This window comes from Aspergillus thermomutatus (genome assembly GCF_002237265.1).
Source record: "Aspergillus thermomutatus strain HMR AF 39 chromosome Unknown NODE_191, whole genome shotgun sequence".
Classification (NCBI taxonomy): domain Eukaryota; kingdom Fungi; phylum Ascomycota; class Eurotiomycetes; order Eurotiales; family Aspergillaceae; genus Aspergillus; species Aspergillus thermomutatus.
Window position 1 is genome coordinate 26,274 of NW_020798240.1, and position 18,739 is coordinate 45,012.

The following is an 18,739-nucleotide window of genomic DNA, read 5'->3' on the forward strand; positions in this document are numbered from 1 at the left end:
CTGGCGGTTTCCACCGACCGGAGCAATAGGGGGATTTGAGATATAAGTGATCATGCAACTCTTCTATCAGAATATCAGTCAGAGATATCTCTTGGTTCGCAAAGTAGGCGCGTATGTCCGCCAGAGCCCCGATATTCTCCAACTCGGAGCGCCGTAACAGTCGGAAGGCATCGTGAAGCACCTCGACGGCACCAAGAAATCGCTTGTCAGATATTCGGGACTCTAGCTTCTCAGGCAGAGACTGTATTTCCTGGATTTGACTGAAAAGCTGGATCAAGTCATCGTACTTCTGGGAAGACGTCGCTAGCCCCTTCAACTCGGGCTTCGTATAGAGTAGCCCAGCTTTCGCGCCCTCCAGCGCATGTTTTAGATTTCGCACTCGATTCTGCGAGCTTTGTATATTGGACTGGATCTTATGATATGTACCAATGGAACTGTTGAATCCCTGGTGATGCTCTGGTCAAATGTTCAGCATTGGTTTGACAAGGATCTGACGGGATGACCGACCATTGACGACAGACTTCAAAGTATTCTGAATCTGCTGGTTCATATTGAGGAAATCAGGTTCGCGATCCGCTTTGCCCAATGTACTTGTGTCCATCAACTGCAATGCCACCTGCACCGGTACACAATCGTCCGAGGCCACGAAGCCCCAGTCCCGTTGGATCGCCTGAAGAATATCTGAAAAACATCAACCATCCAGATCCACCATGCTGACAAGTCTCATTCATTGGAGTTGGTAAAAGAACAAAGATGAATGGGCCAGCAAACCTTCAATAGCTTGAGACCCCCCGCCACTGCTGACGGCATTGGGTCCCTCAGGACCACTCCTCTCCCTGCTGCTGCTGCTGGCCACCCAGCTAGTTTCTCCCCGTGTCCGACCATCCCGCGAGCTCTGCAGCCTCCTTTCCGAGTCTGCATCCCGTGTGCGTGATCGCGACGAGGAGTTCTGGCGGTCTCCGTTCCATCTCTCCCGGCGTCGCTCCGGCGAGGCCGAAGGTGAAGGTTCTTGCGAGGACTCGTTATGGAAACCACCATACCCACCCGGACGGCGCTCTCTCCCCCCTGAGTGCCCATTGACAGCTAAGTTGCTGTTGCTGCTCCCGTATCCGCCATCACCCCGATCGTGTCGATTGCTTTCGGAATATCCGTATCCGTCGGCGTAACCGTTTCTGCCGTTCATACCAGATCTGGGGGATAATAACAATGCTAATTTCTGAGAGAGGGCGGATCAATGAGGCGATGACAAGGATAAATACGGCGGAGGAGCTGTCGATCTTGGGCTCTCGATTGCTGGCGCTGTCGCAGTGTATCAAACGGTGGGGAACGCGGTCATGATCGTTCTTAAGGCTGCTAATTGGAATCTATAAGAGGGACATGAAAAAATATCCAGCAACGGAAGTCAAGAGGTTATAGTTCAGACGATCGCGACAAAACAATGCGGTACGGATTGTCTGTTGAACAGGTCCAAGGTTGAAGTGTCCGCAGCTCGCAAGTCGCAACCGCCTGATTTCCCCACACAAGCTTCCCGGCGTCGGCAAGCCACGTCTGGGAATGGTTACGTCCTACCACCGGAATGGATATCCTACGTTCATCACTATAATGACTGATAGACACTAAAGATGTAGCTCTGTGTGATCTCCAGAATCAATTCTAGAATACGCTATTGACTGCTATTCAAAAGTCACCTGAGCTAATATCTTTGAAGCTATATATACTCAGATCTATTTAGTGATGGGCGCAGTCTCTCTTTGAAGCCAGCTTCGAGTGAACTCATCATTCTCGAAGAAATGATGGGTTTTATCCCACACCTCTGCGTGATAGTCGTTCACCCACTTGAGCTCGAGGTCGCTGAGTAGAGATGGCTCAATCAAGTTGCGGCCAATAGGAGCCATTGTGACATGTTCAAAGCCCAACCAAGGCTTGTCACCAAACTTATGTGTTGTTTGCACCTCCCGCGCCATGATGACATCTGAGGATATGGTGTTAGCCTATGTACAATCTGTCTGAGAGACAGAGACTCACTCTCAATTCGAATGCCGAACTTGCCGTCCTCATAGAATCCAGGTTCTATGGCAGTTAGTTCTGAGCACAAAATAACGAGTGCAAACGACCTACCGTCTGAGATGACGTTCCCGGGAGCAATTGGAACTTCGGTGTACTGTACGCGAGTGCCGATGCCAATAGGACCTTCGTGCACATTCTGTCAAAAAGTCAGAGGTGATGAGCTGTGAACCCACAGTCTTTGTCACTAACCAGGTATGAGCCAATGCCATGGCCTGTGCCATGAAGGTAATCCAGCCCTTCTTTCCACAAATACTGTCTGGCAAGAACATCAAGCGCAAAGCCACTAGTGCCCTTGGGAAATACAGCAGAATCAATGGCAATCAGACCCTTGAGCACGAGGGTGAAAGCCTTCTTCTCAAGCTCTGTGGGCTGTCCGAAATGAAACGTTCTTGTGACGTCCGTGGTTCCGTCTAAATACTGAGCTCCGGAGTCACAAAGATAGATAGCATTCGGGTCAATGATGGAGCAAGTGCCTTTCTCTGGCTTGTAGTGGATAACGGCGCCGTTAGGCCCAGTTGAAGAAATGGTGTCGAAGGAAAGGCCAGCGAAGAGATCGTGCTTGGTTCTGATCTGCTCCAACTTATCCGCGGCGTCCACTTCATCAAGAACAGTCTTCTTTTTGACCAGCTCATTTTCAAGCCACGCAAAGTATTCAATCAACGCGGCACCGTCTCGAATATGGCAAGCCCTCATACCCGCAAGCTCTGCTTCATTCTTGATAGCTTTGGCGTCGGCAATAGGACTCCGGGTCTCCTCCACATGCTCCTCGCCTCCCAAGCTGAGGCTAAGTGCCCATGATGCTTTATTCGACAGGAGAAACTTTGCGGCCGTTTCTCCCGCTTCTTGCTTCCTTGCTTCACTGAGTGCCTTAGCGTCTGCAAAGATAGAGTCATATGGCTTGATAACAACATCCTGACCGAGATGAGCCTGAACCTCTGGGGTAAGCTTGTCATCGTCGATGTAAAGCTCGGCTCTTGTAGGGGTGATGATGGCGTATGCGAAGAACACTGGATTGTAGGGAATGCTATCATCTATTAGTTTGGATGGAATCAAGCTTGAGTGTGTAATGCTTACTCGCTTCCTCTGAGGTTAAAAAGCCAGGCAATTTCATCCAGCATAGCTAGCCTTCTTGTTAGCCATCCATACTGCAGCTGCTTTCAGGTCGAGGGTCGGGTGGCGGTACAGATAACGAATCCAGCTGTCTTCTTGTTCTCCAGCTCCTTGCGCAAATCCGCAATCTTCTCCTGGAACGACTTTCCTGCGAACTTATCCGGATGAACCCTGACCTTCTCTCGTGGAGGCGCCGGTCTGTCTTTGCCCCAAACCAGGTCGACCAGGTTCTGCGAAATACCGACCAGCGACGAGCCGTTCTTCTTTAAGGTTTCTGCAAGACTCCGTGCGCCCGCTATATCGTTTCAGTAATCAAATTCGGATGTGATATATGGCATCGCTTATCACTCACAAGCCGTAATCAGAGATGGGTCGACACCAACGACTTTGCCCCCTTCGGCTTGTTCGGTGGTCCTAAACGGATGGGTCAGTTCCCATTATAGGGTGCCATGAATTACTCTTAAAGACGCGTACCATTCTTGCCAAGTTGGGACATTCTCAACTCCCCTCTTCAGCAGCACCCAATTGCTATCGAGTTGCTTGGAAGCCTGGTTGAAGTATCGTCCGTCCGTCGATAGGGCCGCCTTGGTCATAGACACGATGGCTGTCCCCGCAGATCCAGAGAAGCCAGAGATGAACTCTATGGGTACGGTTGTAAGTCAAGGATTATCCCGCGGTCGTCATATGAGCAAGCAGCTACATAGCAAGGGAAGGTTAACGGGTAGATCTAACCTCGGCGGCCGTCCCAGGGAGCGATGTATTCCGACTGGTGGCTGTCTTCTGATGGAACGACTTAAGGAAAGTATGAGTGAAGTTCTTATTTGTGACCATGAACAACAAGAGGGGCTATGTGATATCATACTATATACATCGACCTTTTGTTCCTGCATCAACTGCCTCAACCTCGCTAGGCGCTCGGTGGTATTCACAGTCTCCATATCGGCGGCGTAGCGTGCGACAGCGGTGGAGAAGAGCTTTGGTCGAGAGAATGGTAGTTGACGGGCTGGTCCAATAGCTGGTAGCTTGCAAAGGTGAATTGGAGAGCGGAAACCAAGCATCGACAGGCAAAGGTCAGGAAGGTCAGAATGCAGTTGTCCGAGCTTCTCAGAAGCGATCTGAATGACGCACGACAGCAAATGTTGCACGAATTGCAGGGGTTTAGTGAGGAAGGGAAAGGTTGGGAGGCTTGATGCAGCTTTTTGGGAGTCTCGTGTACACTGTACAAGGGCTGACACTACGTGACCGACAGTGAGGAATGAAATATGTGGCCAGCAAGCAAGATAAGCTAGTCGAGTGGAGTTTGGAGATAGGCTAGAGATGGGAGAAAGTCCTCCGTGCTCCATAGTCCGTAATAATGTGGTATTCCACTTTGCAACTGAATATTAGGTAGGTACCGGGTTACCAGTAAGTACAGTGTACCTTACTGAGCTCTGACGCTGTTGGTAAAACTAATACGTCTGTATTTCACAGCATTTCTGTGGAGCAACCCAAACTATAAGTACCGGGTTACCAGTCAGTAAGGGCCAGTAGGTAGGTAGTAGACTACCTAGTAGTACTGTTACCTACAGCGTTCGGCAGTGATGACCACTATCTACCTTTTGGCCGCATCAGGCAAGGAGACTAGGTACGGAGTATGTTTCTGTATAATTAGTACAACGTGATGCTATCTGATATCTCATTGCGGCCGGATAGAAAGATCGATTGAAGATTATCTAGCAGCTAACACTTGTATAGGTAAGGAGTAGGATGCTGAGCCTTGACACCTTGAGACAGATAATACAGGTCACATGCTCAGAACATTCACTGCTTTGTTTACGTAGACTGCCCCTCTTGAAAGCCCACAAACACAACCATTTTTCCCTCTGATTTCTTTCCCCCTCCATCCCATCCCACCTCCTCACCGCCTAACGTTTTCGTGATAGTGGTATCAACACGTGACTCCCCTTTATCATTTCGTCAAACAATCTATATCAGTTTCCAGCTCTCTTAAGAGGGCCAGAGTTCTGGTCATGTCTGCGGGCATTCAAGGCCTTCACATCTTGAATGAGGCAAGAGAGGTGAGTGTAGTCTTTGGTCCTTTTCACGATTTGAAGACTAACTTGTCAAGCTCGTCTCTCAACTGTACAGTCCCGAAAATGCAGGCAATCCCGCTGAGATCAACTTTATTCAGGAGCGTTTGCAGTCGCTTCAGAAAGGTCCTGAGGCATGGTTGATTGCCAATGATCTGCTCAGCGCTAGTAGCACTGATATGAGATTTTTTGGCGCTTTGACTTTCACTGTCAAAATCAACCATGACTGGTACGTGACTGACCGGAATGCCTGTTGAGTTTGACTTTCTGACACTGTTGCAGGCAGAGACTCAATCGGCAGGATGTTGAAGAGCTTCTTGGTCGATTGGTTGGCCACTATGCTGTGCTTGTCAACTCCGGAGAGCGGCCTCTCGTCATTCGAAAGCTGGCCACAACCCTGGCAACCATCTTCCTGAAGCCGGGTGCTCCTTGGATTCGGGCTATCTGGAACATAGCTGCTTCCTTAGCAGGCAGCAAATATGTCCCTGAAAATCAAGCTCGGTCTGTCGATTTGCTTAATTCTATCTTGCCGGCAATGTCTCAAGCCCAGATTGTTGCATTGCTCTATTTTTGCAACGTATTGGGAGAGGACATAAATAAGTGGAGTCCAGAGTTCCGGAAAGATGTAGATATTCGGCGTGCGGCTGAAAATATCCAAGATGCATTCGTTGTTGTGGAGTTCGTTCTGCGTCACTTTCTCATGCAGGCATCTTCCCAGGACTCCTATGACCCTACTCCGGGCATTGAAGCTCTCAACGCATACAGTGTAAGTTCACTTTGGGCTTGCAATTTTCATCATCTATTCGTGTGATCATCTGACACTGATGTTCTAGTCGTGGATGTCCGTGCAAGGTGGAGGCTTATTTCGATCCACGCTTTCGGCCTCCCAGCTAACGTCGGCCACAAACCATGTCGTCCAATGTCTGAAAGTTCCCGGTTTGTCGCAAACTGCAGCTCAGGTTGTTGTCGAAATGATGGATTGGAGGGATAATATCTTCGGTCAAGATCACCTCAATGCTATCCAGGCGTTTCTCATAAGTCATCTTGGTACCGCCCATATTACGTCGCTTCTGGATGGCGATTTTGAGGCTGAGAATATGGCATTTTTGGAGCTCTTACTGGCATTCTCGACTCTCAAACAGAGAGAGATTCTGACTCAACCTTTGAATCCTCAATACAACCAAATTCTTACTTTACTTCACGCCTTATTGAAGGCCCCCGGCTATGCCGCAGTGGATGACCTGGCGTCGCCCCTGGCCATCGAGTGGTGGACTGAAGTTGCCGACGATTTCCAGGAGATTATCGGTGATTCAGAGGACCAATCAAAGTTTGAGCCTGCCAAGCAAAATCTCGCCCGTGCAGCTTTGGACTGCTTTGAGAAGCTCAAGTATCCGACTCCAGAGGAGCTGCAAGAGTGGAGAGACGATGATCGCAGTGAATTCAGTTCGTTTCGCCGTGACGCTTGCGACTTTATTCTGGCCGTCTATCCAATTCTGGGTGTGGATTTAGTTCGAGTATTTCAGGAACGCTCAAGGACTTCTCTCGCACACCGAGACTGGAGAACGTTTGAGGCCGCAATCTTCTGTATTGCTCAGCTTTCTGAGGCCGTGGATGACAACCAGCATGCAGACGATTGTTTGAACGCGATCTTCTTTGGCGACGAGTTCGCTCATCTCTGCAAGGATGAAGGAATATCGATCCCAGACAAAGCTCGCCAAACTCTAGTGGATATGCTGGGAAGATACCAGTCTTACTTTGAGCGTACCCATGCTTTGCTCCCACTGGTGCTTACTTTCCTGTTTGCGTCTCTTGACGTTGCATCTTGTGCGCCAACTGCTTCCAAGTCTATCGCTCACCTCTGTAGATCGTGCCGCAATGCTCTGACCTCTCAGCTCCCAGCATTCCTAGATCAATTCGACCAATTCCGCCACAAGCCGACGGCCACGGTCATGACGATGGAGAAAGTTCTCGAGGGTATCGCTGCCATCATTCAAGCATTGCCTACGGATGAGCACAAAGCACAGTTCCTCGAGAGAATCCTGAGCTATCTCCATCAACAAGCAGAGGTGGCACGGGGTGAAGCCGCGCGTGATTTATCTGATGCTGCGTACAGCCGCGCTCTGTTAGTGTTGCGCTGCATCGCAAGTATCGGTAAAGGTCTCAGGACAGATAACGAAATCGTTCTGGAGTCTAACGACAGCGGCCATGGGGAGTCTCACTCGCTTACCTTCTGGAATTCCGGTCAAGGCGCGAGTTCTCAGGGTTTGATCATTCAATCTATGCAGCTACTAATGACCGAAGTTCCCAGGGATGCGAGCACGATTGAGGCTGCCTGTGACATACTGAAGGCTGGCTTCACTGAGAAAGCAGGTCCGTATGTGTTCCCGCCGATGGTAACTGTCAGTTTTATCAAAAGCATTCCTTTGGGCAGCGCCGGTACAGATATGGTGATGGGTACTGCCTCTGCATTTTTAGCGTCTCACTGTGCACACGCAGAGCATATCCGCGAGGAGACCGTCGCTCTGATTGTCCATGTGTACGAAAGCATCTGTCGAATGCAGCAGACGCCAGAGTCTTACGACCCCGAAGTTGCAAACAGCGGCATTGATTTCCTCACTCGCCTGCTTCCGAAATACCATTCCGTCCTCTTCGCGCTTACTTCTGCACCGCCACCGTCCGGCCAAAGCGGGTTCGGCGCAGACGATGCATCGCGGCGCCCCGTGCTGCAGACGATTTTGGACTTTACTCTACTGTCCTTGCAAGGTCCGGAACCGCTTCCTCTCCGCTCTGCCTCGCATTTCTGGGTGAGCGTATTGAGTCTGCCGATCGATCCAGGCGAGACAGACCCCGTCCAGATTGCCATCAATGAGTATCTTCCGGCGCTCTGTCGCGTTCTGATCCTACAGATTGCGGGCCGCTGCGCTCGCTCGGATATCGAGCACCTCTGCGACGTTCTCAGAAAGGTCATCTCTAGACACCAAGGCCAAGCTCGCCTCTACCTTTCAAGCGCTCTTTCCTCCGTGGATATCGACATCTCCCATGAAGGGCACGGCCATGTTTCTCCTCAGGAGAAACAGCGGCTGGTTGCATCTCTCATAGCCGCTAGGGGTATCAGAGCGCACACGAACCAGCTGGCACGTGCCTTTTGGATCAAATGTCGTGGAGCAGGCTTTGATTACATTGGTTAATGAATCAATTGCTCGATGACAATCCGGGTGCGTATTTTGGCTCTGAAAGCGAGGCTCTATGGAAACGACGTCGACTGAATTGTTCTACTCGCGACTGTCTGTCAAGCATTCGAGTCCAAAGTGAGGCTTGTTTTGTCTTTTGTCTTGGGCGGATGAGTTTCTAATTATGGTAACGATAGGGCTATCAGTACGTCGCAAGGGGTCCATCAAAAAATGGCTCTGTGGCTATGGGATTCGTGGATACTGGACCAGGGGGAGTGACCGATACATCTGCAGTGGAACCACCGAACAAGTACACATTCCACTCACACTACTGATATTGGTGATTGCATTCGTTGTTTCTCCTCATGTGGGTCAATAAGGACAGCGCGGCGCAGACTCCAGCCACTGGGGGCGGTGCAAAGAGAGGTCTTAGCTTGTTAGGCTGCTAGCAGTTACTCGTAGATAGCTAGGACTCTGAAGAAATTGATTCGTCCGCGTTTCCCATACTTTCCTCTGACAATCAAGTATCCAGAACTTCACCAGACGATCTGTTCCACCAAGTGGCACCTCCCTGGCTGGTCGGGCGGGGATGGGGCACTCGAAACAATTAAGTGGCATAGGCGCTTAGTCGTTTATCAACAAGTATTCATTCCATACTTCGCGAGGCATCGCTGTGTCTACGAGGTTCTATGAAACAAGAAAAACGGCGATCTAGTACAATATGCCTCATATCGCAAACACACCCGAGTCCGTACTGTCTCGCTCGGATTCACTAGACCCAGCCACGACATGCAGAGGCGTCACCGCAAATGGCCGACCATGTCGCCGTGCCCTAGCTGCCTTTACAGGACCGCAAAAAGACACAGCTTCGGCTTCCATGTACTGCTGGCAGCACAAAGATCAAGCGGTACCAGTACCAGCGTCGAATAATCCGAGATCAACCCGCCCCTCACAGAACCCACGGCCGAAGCCGCGAACAAGCATTGACACTTTGATGGACCGGCTGGGCGTTCTGGAGATCAACGACCCGCAGGAGAAACCAGCCCAGTACCGACGCCGGAAACCAAAAAAGCGGACAGTATGTTGCTGTTTCGAGATCGCGGAAGAAGTCGAGGACGAGCGGCCTCCGAGGCCTGTGAAAGTGAGCACGACTGCGAACACGGCAGATGCCCGTCCGTCACGGCCTATGCAGCAGGTCTCATCCAGCTCGTATCCTGGACGACCTACGCCGCCGGCCCAGAAACCATCATCACAGTCGACATTACTACCGCCTCGGCCAACATCCCACCGGCCATCGCTGCAGAGTAGCCCGGCGTCTTCCTCCTCACACACGACGACCCTCCTCGCATGGATCCCTCCAACACTAACCCCGCAGACAACCTCTTGCCTGCTCACGGAGCTGGCGAAGCCCATCTCCGAAGCGGACGAACCGGGCTACATATACATGTTCTGGGTGACGCCGTCGAACTCCATGTCATCGCCGCCTCCCGCTGAAGTCGCCAGATCGCTCGTTCCGGAAGCCCACAGATCAGCGCACACGCACCGCGTCAGCGACGCACTCCAAACAGCGCGCGAGATGAATGCCCTAACCTCCAAACCGACCAGTCAGGCATCTGGTACCATCCGCCTGAAGATCGGCCGGACGAGTAACGTGCAGCGTCGACTGAATGAGTGGTCAAGGCAGTGTTCGCATCATCTGACTCTGATCCGTTACTACCCGTATACACCATCGACGCCGTCTCCTTCGCCGGGTCGATTGCAGTCTGAAGGAAATCGGGGGAATAGCTACGCGTCCTTAGAGCCGGGGAGGAAAGTGCCCCATGTCCATCGCGTGGAACGACTGATTCATCTTGAGCTGGGAGATGTCAGGGTTCGGGATCTGGGGCGGTGCGAGGAGTGTGGGAAGGAGCACCGGGAGTGGTTCGAGGTTGCAGCGGAGAAACAAGCGTTGAAACGGGTGGACGAGTGTATCAGAAGATGGGTGGAGTGGGCAGAGAGTCAGAGGCTGTGATGGCATTCGCTGCGACTGCTGGATTCAAATGACAAGGTGGCAACAATGAATTCCTCCGATATTCTATCACGCGTTAGCCCAATATAAACGTATACAGCATCAACACAAACATACAAGAGCTTAGGCAACGCTGGATGGGAGGTCGACCGTAAAGACAAACAGCCCTGCACTCCAATAAGGCAGCAACTTCATGCCGATTCCTCCTTAACAATCTTCTCGTACCCATTAAAACCATTCGACGCATCCCGTCCACGACCCTTCCCTGTATTCCCGTCTTCGTTCAAATACCGCCTCAGCAACCACCTCCCAACCACAAACGCGGCCCACCCCCAACCCCACAGAAACGCACCCGCGACGGTCGTCGCAACCAGCACAGGCCCCAGCACCAATAGCGCGAAACAGCTAAACACCACCACCGCTATGCCACCCGCAACCACAGCCCCAATCAGAAAGATAGTGACCGGAATACACGAACATACGAACTGGCATAGCAAGAAGGTCGTGAGCAGGGGATGTGCGAGCGCGGTCTGGCATATCGTTGCGCGGAGATGGGAAGGGAGGATGTACGTGTCGAGGAAGGTGAGGATGGAGTGGAGGAAGACGAGAACGGACGAAGTGATTGGATTCGTAGAGTTGTCCTGGTGATCATCACCTATCGTGAAGGTATTCGGTAAGGGTTTGTGTGATTTGGGCGTTGGCACTGAGGCTGCATCCTCTTGCTTCTCTTGCTCGGGCTGTGTCTCCTGATTCTGCGACTTGAAGTTCTCCTCGAGATCGAATTGGGAATCTGGTCGAGATCGGAGATCCATCGGGTCCGTCATGATGGATTTTTTTCGTTCGTCTCGGGCTGTTGTCTTTGATTCCACGGCTTCGATCTCGTTTCGTTTCGTGTCGATGATGACATGGATCTGGAAACGACACAGATCAGTCAGATCAGTCAGATCAGGTCAGATTGGATTGCCTACTTGGGTTAGATTGTCTTCCTGTACCGTAATGGACTGTATTCAATTTCTGCGTTTCATTGGAAACTGAAAATATGTAGGTATTTTACCGGTGTCTTCACTGCCCGCAGTCGCCGATGGTAAGAATGGAGTAGTCGGAAATGAAGCCTGACAGTTGATCTGGTGCACCCAGCACAAAGGCCTGTCAATTAAATAGTCGATCTCAGAACTCGGACTTGAATCCCAGGAATAAAGTCTCTTCGCTGGAAGAAAGAGTATTATTTTGGTGATACTACTAGCCGTCACCTCGCAGTAGCAGCCATCCGCATGATCGACGGCGGGAACAAGAGCCGGTGGGGTTAAACATTAACACTGACACTCGGACCCTGAGCAATTTTCGGTTTTTTGGCTTCTGAGTTGTGCTTCAGCGCGTGCTCACAGAATTTGACTGCTGGTGTAATTGTTCATCAATCTGTATTTTGTCTACCTGAAAAAGGACAAATAGACAGAACACGCCTAACAATAATGTACCTGAAAGTCTTGAATGCAAAATGCATAAAAGAACGCTATATCAACTTTTCCAACGCCCATATCATGACAAGAACATAAGAATAATCACACGTAGAGAACAGTGGTATGATTACCATCCTCTCTTGGCCAATCTGTCTCCCTCAGGCATCTGAGACACGTTGATACCAACCATGGCCTCACCCAGACCCTCGCTCACCTCGGCGAGGACCTTGGGATCCTTGTAGTGAGTCACGGCCTGGACGATAGCCTTGGCGCGCTTCTTCGCATCACCGGACTTGAAGATACCGGAACCGACGAACACTCCGTCGCAGCCCAGCTGCATCATGAGTGCGGCATCAGCGGGAGTGGCAACACCACCAGCGGCGAAGTTGACAACGGGAAGACGGCCCTTCTCGGCGGTCTCACGCAGAAGCTCATAAGGGACCTCAAGCTCACGAGCGTAGGCGCGCAGCTCAATCTCGGGGTCGGTGGCGTTCTGGAGGATGGCACGGGCGCGGGCGATCTGGGAGTTGACGGTACGCATGTGCTTGACGGCTTCAACAACGTCTCCAGTACCGGCCTCACCCTTAGTACGGATCATAGCGGCACCCTCAGCGATACGGCGGAGGGCCTCGCCCAGGTTGCGGCAACCACAGACGAAAGGAACCTTGTAGTCATGCTTCTTCACATGGTAGACATCGTCGGCAGGGGTAAGGACTTCGGACTCGTCGATGTAGTCAACGCCAATGGCTTCGAGGATCTACAATTGACAACATGTCAGCTGCTATGCAGATTAACCACGAGAGAAAGACATCATTACCTGGCACTCAACAAAGTGTCCGATACGAGCCTTGGCCATGACAGGAATAGTGACAGCAGCCATGATCTCCTTGATCATGCTGGGGTCAGACATGCGGGCAACGCCACCCTGGGCTCTGATGTCGGCAGGGACTCTCTCCAGGGCCATCACGGCGGCGGCACCGGCCTCCTCCGCAATGCGGGCCTGTTGTGGAAGTCACATTAGCGTCGAAGGGCTGGAATTATTGTGTTGACAATCGCTCATACCTGCTCCGCATTGACAACGTCCATGATCACACCACCCTTCAGCATCTGAGCCAAACCGGCCTTGACAGTGAAGCCGTTGGCGGTGGAGGTGCCATTGGTACCGTTGGATGCCATTGTGTGTAGTTTTTAGAAAAGAGAGGTAGTTCTAGTGATAAACAAGAGGACTGAAAAAATCAAGGAGCGGATTATATACGAGAAGCAGAGTAAGAAATAGACTTGAGAAGGAGAAAGAAAATAGCCACAGCAAAGTGAGTTCTTAAGAAGAGCGAAAACGGACCTTTGAGTCAAGATGGATAACTAACCTCGATCAATAATGCCTGTCGCCTCCGAAGAACCACAAAGTTCCCGTATCCATAGTCCATACTTTCATGTCCCCGCCGAATTTTCTCCTCCTTCCACCTGGCCGCGGCATAGCAGACCAATCACAGTGCATCTGCCCCTCCATCCTCCCCAGCAGAATTCCAGCGTAAATCTGCCAATCTGCAAAAACGCCGCTCTTGGTGGGCGGTTTCCCGCGGACTTGGCCTGCAACGGTCAGGAACCGCTAGAAAGGCCAAGCATTGGTTTTTGCGAAAAACTCTATCGCGATGGTATTTTTGGTAAGATGATCATGTGATGTTAGAAGTCTGGTCTCGAATTTGCCAAGCATGCAGATTAGTAATACTGTGGATGAGGGATTATGACCTGATGGCCATGATACCAGAGGACTGACTAGATTGAGGATTGTGAGATATCTCATCCCGGGGTTGATGCTCATTATTTGTCTATCTGCCCAGCAGCGTTGCATTGACTTCAGGATCTCGAAAGAGGAAGTTAATGTGAGATGTTTACCTCATAAGAAATGGACGATGTGAGCAGTTAATTGATGTGATACTCTCCGCATCCCAGGGCAAGGTAGCTATCATGCAACGATCGTAATGTGCATATCTTCTACTTGGCGCTCAGTTCCTCTTGTTTACAGAACCACTATGAAGTCCAAAGGCCAAGCTTCAAGACTTCTTATAACATGCTCCAACGCTCCTCGGGTCAATCCCTGAAATCCATAACTCAGAAGCTGACCGCCTATTGACGTCACAGTAATGTCCTCCATCTCCACATACCAACGCGAACACCCCAGGTTCATTCGACAAGGAACCTGGCTCCTCAATTGAACATCGTCTCTATACACACTTAGACCATCGAACTGCTGACAACTCTACAACTTTTCCTCTCACCTCGAAACCACGAAATGGCATCCGGTCTTCTAAGCGGTTTCGCTCGTACCTCCACCGTCCTCGGCGTCGGTCTCGGCCTGTCCTTCTCCCTACACCCCTTGTCCCCATTCCGTGCTTCCCCAATGCAATGCCAATACACAGCTCCGTACACCAGACTCGACTCGCAAAACAGCACAGAATCCGGTTGGACCCTCGACCGCAATGACCCGGCCATCGCCAAGCAGGGGCGAACAGGCCCCCGCACGGCATCCGGGATCCTGACCGCTTCCAATATGCGCCAGGTGAGCTTGGGGAGTGTGCTTGGCCTTGTGGTGGGGGTGGGACTGAGGGCGTTCTCGAGAGCGTTGGTCGTGCTGCTGGGGATGGGGATTGTCGTGATTGAGGTATGCGGGTCCCGGAGACATCGTGTTTTCTAGTGGTTGTGAATGGTGCTGACTATGAGGTGTGTTGTAGTGGGCCGCTTCGAAAGGATACAATATCCTCCCTGTTCGGACGATGCAGAAGTATGTCAAGTCGGTGGATGTGCAGAAGGCTGTGACGCAGCATATGCCGTTCAAGATGAGTTTTGGGGCGACGATGGCACTGGCTGCGTTTGCGCAGTTCTAGGTGCAAGCACAAACATACCGGACGACCTATGTCTTCTTGACAGGATTCGTGCCATGTAAGATACACAGGAAGAGAAAACCGGATGGTTTGGTTTATGAGCAGAATCTTCGAAATGGTCTTATCAGTTATGTCTCTCAATTGTGATATACAGTGCTATACAGGGGTATCATGAGTTATGTCTCATCCATCAACCCAATACCAGATCTTCCAGGACTCCCTCCATCTCTTCTCGCGACAACGGTACTCCTAGTATTTCCATTCCGCTTGTGTCCATCCGCGATGTGATCATCTGATGGTCATGGAATTCTTTCAATAGTGTTCGGAACATCATTTCGGAAGATGCAATGAACTCCTCGGCAGCCTTCTGGTAGAGCATTCGGAACTCAATGCCCGTCTCATCGTTGACCCCGTCTTCTCTTCCCGCATGACCGTCCATCTCGTCATCCGAATTATGACCTTCCTCCATCATGCATAGCAATTCAGTGAGAAGGAGTCGGTAGAGATTCCGCGCGTTCTCCGGAAGGCTCTTCAACACGAAGCCAACACCATCTTTACCACCAATGCGACGGCCCTTGCGCCCAAGCAGGTTGTGAACCTCTTCCACAACATCAAACTCTGTATCAAACGCGGCAAATGTTGTGCAGTCGTGAAAAACGAAATTGAACTGATCTCGAAGGCTGATATCCCACATCAACAGAAAATTCGGAGTGTCCGCCGTGGCTAGTAAACGTATCTTTGGCGTCGCGGCCAATCGCGCGAGGAGGGCTTGGTTCGTTGCTCGGCGGAGGGGAGGGGCGTCGATCGCATTGACCAGTACGGTAATTGGCTTCTGGGAGGGTCGAGACTTCAGAGCAGATTGCAACAATTCTAATACCTCTAATGGCTGAGACCCCATCTTCGAAGGAATGTCCGCACCTAGGACAGCAGTCACAATAGTGGCAAAGATAGACCGAATCGACAGGTTCGGAGTATGCCCGTTGACGATTACAATAGAGGGAGGTGAAGCGCTGTGTCTCCGGTAGAGCCAGTCTGCAAAATCATTAAGGAGCTGACGCTTCGAGCCGTAACCGTAGAGGCAGATATTGAAGTCTTGATTGAACTCAAAATCCCACTGCGGAAAGGACCGACAATGCAGGTCCAGCAGAAAGTTCTTCTCCTTCTGGCAAGGGTCGGTATATCCGGCCAACTTCTCAAAATACTCCTCGTGCGTCAAGAGATTCACTTTGTTGAGAGTATTATTTGACGTCCGCGGAGGGCCGGCTCTGTTCTGGAAGAAATATCGCTCATGTGCCGGCAATTCTCCCTCGGGAGTAGGTGAGCGCTTATTTCTTGCACCTTTCGGTCTCCCTGCACGACGTTTCGGCGTCGCTGCAGTCTTGGCCTCGGCTACCTCTTTGGTGTCGCCTTCGACTGTTTGGATGATCCCGTCGCCATCCTCTACAGCGATCTCAGGTGCTTCGCCCTCATCTTCCAGAATTTCCTCGGCTAAACGGTCAGCACCGTCCCAGACCTCGTCTTCATCCTGCTCCAGCAGCAAGCGAGCGCTTTTCTTCTTCGCAGATCGATCGGCATTTCGTGCTCGGTTTGGCGTGGAAACAGCCGTCGCTTTTGTAGGTGTTGAGAAGAGAGCTTTTGCCTTGGTTCTATGCGTAGGAGTTTTCAGGCCCGATTCCTTCAGCGCAGCGGGTGTTGCTGAGGCTGGTTTTTGGGGTGTTGATTTTACCCGTTTCGAGGGCGTCACGTCGAGTGATCCATCAGCGTCCGCATCTTCATTGGTAGAGCCATTGATCAACGCGGTTCTCTGCCTCTTCGGCGTCGAGACAGGACGCTGGCCATCGTCTGAATCTGGTTGCTTTCGTTTCATTTTAGTAAGAATGTACCAATCACAACATCACCAGCGAAAGACAAGCGGAGATCAAGTACCATTCACGCGCAGCAAAGGTTTCGATCGGTTCGAAAATGGGAAAGAAAAAGGCAGGAAGCAAGGGGGTAGACCGTGGATGTAGAGGTATGTTCAGCTTGGCCGAGTTCTGTGTCTTTCGAGGCTTACTCCCAAGTAGGCGCGTCTGGAACGCGACAAAAAGAACAAAAAGAAGCCGGCGGCGGCTATTTCTCCGACTCCCGCGATATCGGATCTCCATCATCTCTAGAAATCTGGGAGGGAATTATCTCGCAATCACCACTGGACTAGGGTTTCTGGCCTATTCAGAAGCTTGGCAGGGATTACTTCTGTCATCCAATCTGGACCGGGGTCGACATTAGCCAGACAAGTTCAACTTTGACCTTCAATTGCCTGAGTCAGTTGTGAGTCACTTTCGGCCGCCAGTACTATATCTTCCCATATCTCCGTCCACTATACTCGTGGAGTTTGCGCTTTTTTCTGATTCTTTCCAGACGATATTTGATCATATATTCATGGTTTCTCCGGCTCAGCCAGCAGCCACAATGGCTGCTTTCGCCAGAATGGTGAAGGGCCAAGTGCGCAACTACTCTGCTCCTCTGGACATGGCCATTCCGGCCTCCAAGCAGAAGTACATTCCGTCCTCCGGATCCTACCCAAAGGGATTCCTCGTCTCCGGTACCCATGTCGGTGTCAAGGCCTCCAACACGAAGTTCCCGGACCTGGCATTGATTTCCTCCGAAACCCCATGCTCGGCTGCTGCGGTTTTCACCACCAACAAGTTCCAAGCGGCACCTGTTCAAGTCAGCAAGAAGACGCTTCAGAGCCGCCAGGGACAAGGCATTCGATCGGTGGTTATCAACTCGGGCTGCGCCAATGCGGTCACCGGTAAGGGAGGTCTGGAGGATGCAGTGAACATGGGCAGCAAGGTGGACGAGTGCAACGGACTCGGCGAGCCCAGCACGCTCGTCATGAGCACTGGCGTCATTGGACAACGGTAATTCCTCCTCCACACTCTTCAGCATTGCAAAAGCCATGGAATCTGACGGGCCATGACATGCCAGACTCCCCATCTCCAAGATCCTCGACAAGATCCCCACGGCCCACGCAAACCTCGCATCCACCCACGACGCATGGCTCACCACCGCCCGCGCCATCTGCACGACAGACACCTTCCCCAAGCTGCTCTCGCGAACCTTCACCCTCCCCTCGTCCCCCGGCCGCACCTACAGCCTCGCCGGCATGACCAAAGGCGCCGGCATGATCCACCCGAACATGGCCACCCTCCTAGGCGTCCTCTGCACCGACGCGCCCATCGACCCCTCCGCCCTGCAGTCCCTCCTCAAGTACGCCGTCTCGCGCTCCTTCAACTCCATCTCCGTCGACGGCGACACAAGCACAAACGACACGATCGCCATCCTCGCCAACGGCGCCGCCGGCGGCGCCCCCATCCGCTCCCCCGCCTCGGACGACTACACCGCCATGCAGGACATCCTCACCTCGTTCGCGCAGTCGCTCTCGCAGCTCGTCGTCCGCGACGGCGAAGGCGCCACCAAGTTCGTCACCGTCCGCGTCCAGAACTCCCCGGACTATGAGTCCGCCCGTCTCATCGCGTCCACCATCGCCCGGTCCCCGCTCGTGAAGACCGCCCTCTACGGCCGCGACGCGAACTGGGGCCGTATCCTTTGCGCTATCGGGTACACACAGGGCGTGGCCCCGGGCACGGTCGTCCCTGAGCGCACGAGTGTCAGCTTCAAGCCTGTTGATGGAAGTCCCGTTCTCAAGCTGCTCGTCAACGGTGAGCCTGAACAAGTCGATGAGGAGCGCGCCAGTGTCATTCTTCAGGAGGAGGATCTGGAGATCGTCGTTGACTTGGGTGGTGGTGAGAAGGGTGAGCAGGGCCTTGGTGGTGAAGAGGCTGTCTACTGGTTCTGCGATTTCAGCCACGAGTACGTGACTATCAATGGGGATTATAGGACATGATCTTCTAAGCAAGAAAGAAAGTTTACAACAGCACGAGATGTTTGTTGTGATTCATTAATATATATGCCCAACAATTCAACGGCCCGAACCATT

At 51.9% G+C, this 18,739-nt stretch overlaps 6 protein-coding genes across 6 annotated transcripts; 3 read left to right on the plus strand and 3 right to left on the minus strand.

Moving 5' to 3' along the window:
* Positions 1–1,724: 1,724 nt before the first annotated feature.
* On the minus strand, positions 1,725–4,235 carry ampp (aminopeptidase P; the record flags this gene model as incomplete). The annotated part of the gene is made up of 10 exons (XM_026757489.1): positions 1,725–1,972; positions 2,026–2,070; positions 2,119–2,203; positions 2,257–3,091; positions 3,142–3,187; positions 3,251–3,472; positions 3,530–3,591; positions 3,652–3,817; positions 3,910–3,969; positions 4,040–4,235. 10 exons carry the CDS (start codon positions 4,233–4,235, stop codon positions 1,725–1,727), a joined length of 1,965 nt encoding a protein of 654 aa, XP_026612052.1.
* A 4,902-nt stretch (positions 4,236–9,137) lies between these two features.
* Positions 9,138–10,427, plus strand: CDV56_104598 (uncharacterized protein; the record flags this gene model as incomplete). Its single annotated transcript, XM_026758217.1, has 1 exon — positions 9,138–10,427. The coding sequence occupies one exon, from the start codon at positions 9,138–9,140 to the stop codon at positions 10,425–10,427; it is 1,290 nt and encodes a 429-aa protein (XP_026612053.1).
* A 188-nt stretch (positions 10,428–10,615) lies between these two features.
* On the minus strand, positions 10,616–11,248 carry CDV56_104711 (seipin co-factor family protein; the record flags this gene model as incomplete). Its single annotated transcript, XM_026758330.1, has 1 exon — positions 10,616–11,248. The coding sequence occupies one exon, from the start codon at positions 11,246–11,248 to the stop codon at positions 10,616–10,618; it is 633 nt and encodes a 210-aa protein (XP_026612054.1).
* Positions 11,249–12,008: 760 nt separating this feature from the next.
* Positions 12,009–13,057, minus strand: CDV56_104836 (pyridoxal 5'-phosphate synthase subunit PdxS; the record flags this gene model as incomplete). Its single annotated transcript, XM_026758455.1, has 3 exons — positions 12,009–12,638; positions 12,699–12,881; positions 12,944–13,057. The coding sequence occupies 3 exons, from the start codon at positions 13,055–13,057 to the stop codon at positions 12,009–12,011; spliced, it is 927 nt and encodes a 308-aa protein (XP_026612055.1).
* Positions 13,058–14,171: 1,114 nt separating this feature from the next.
* CDV56_105019 (uncharacterized protein) lies at positions 14,172–14,763 on the plus strand (the record flags this gene model as incomplete). The annotated part of the gene is made up of 2 exons (XM_026758638.1): positions 14,172–14,540; positions 14,611–14,763. The coding sequence occupies 2 exons, from the start codon at positions 14,172–14,174 to the stop codon at positions 14,761–14,763; spliced, it is 522 nt and encodes a 173-aa protein (XP_026612056.1).
* A 2,445-nt stretch (positions 14,764–17,208) lies between these two features.
* On the plus strand, positions 17,209–18,646 carry CDV56_105252 (bifunctional ornithine acetyltransferase/N-acetylglutamate synthase; the record flags this gene model as incomplete). Its single annotated transcript, XM_026758871.1, has 2 exons — positions 17,209–17,660; positions 17,728–18,646. The coding sequence occupies 2 exons, from the start codon at positions 17,209–17,211 to the stop codon at positions 18,644–18,646; spliced, it is 1,371 nt and encodes a 456-aa protein (XP_026612057.1).
* Between the last annotated feature and the right edge of the window lie 93 nt (positions 18,647–18,739).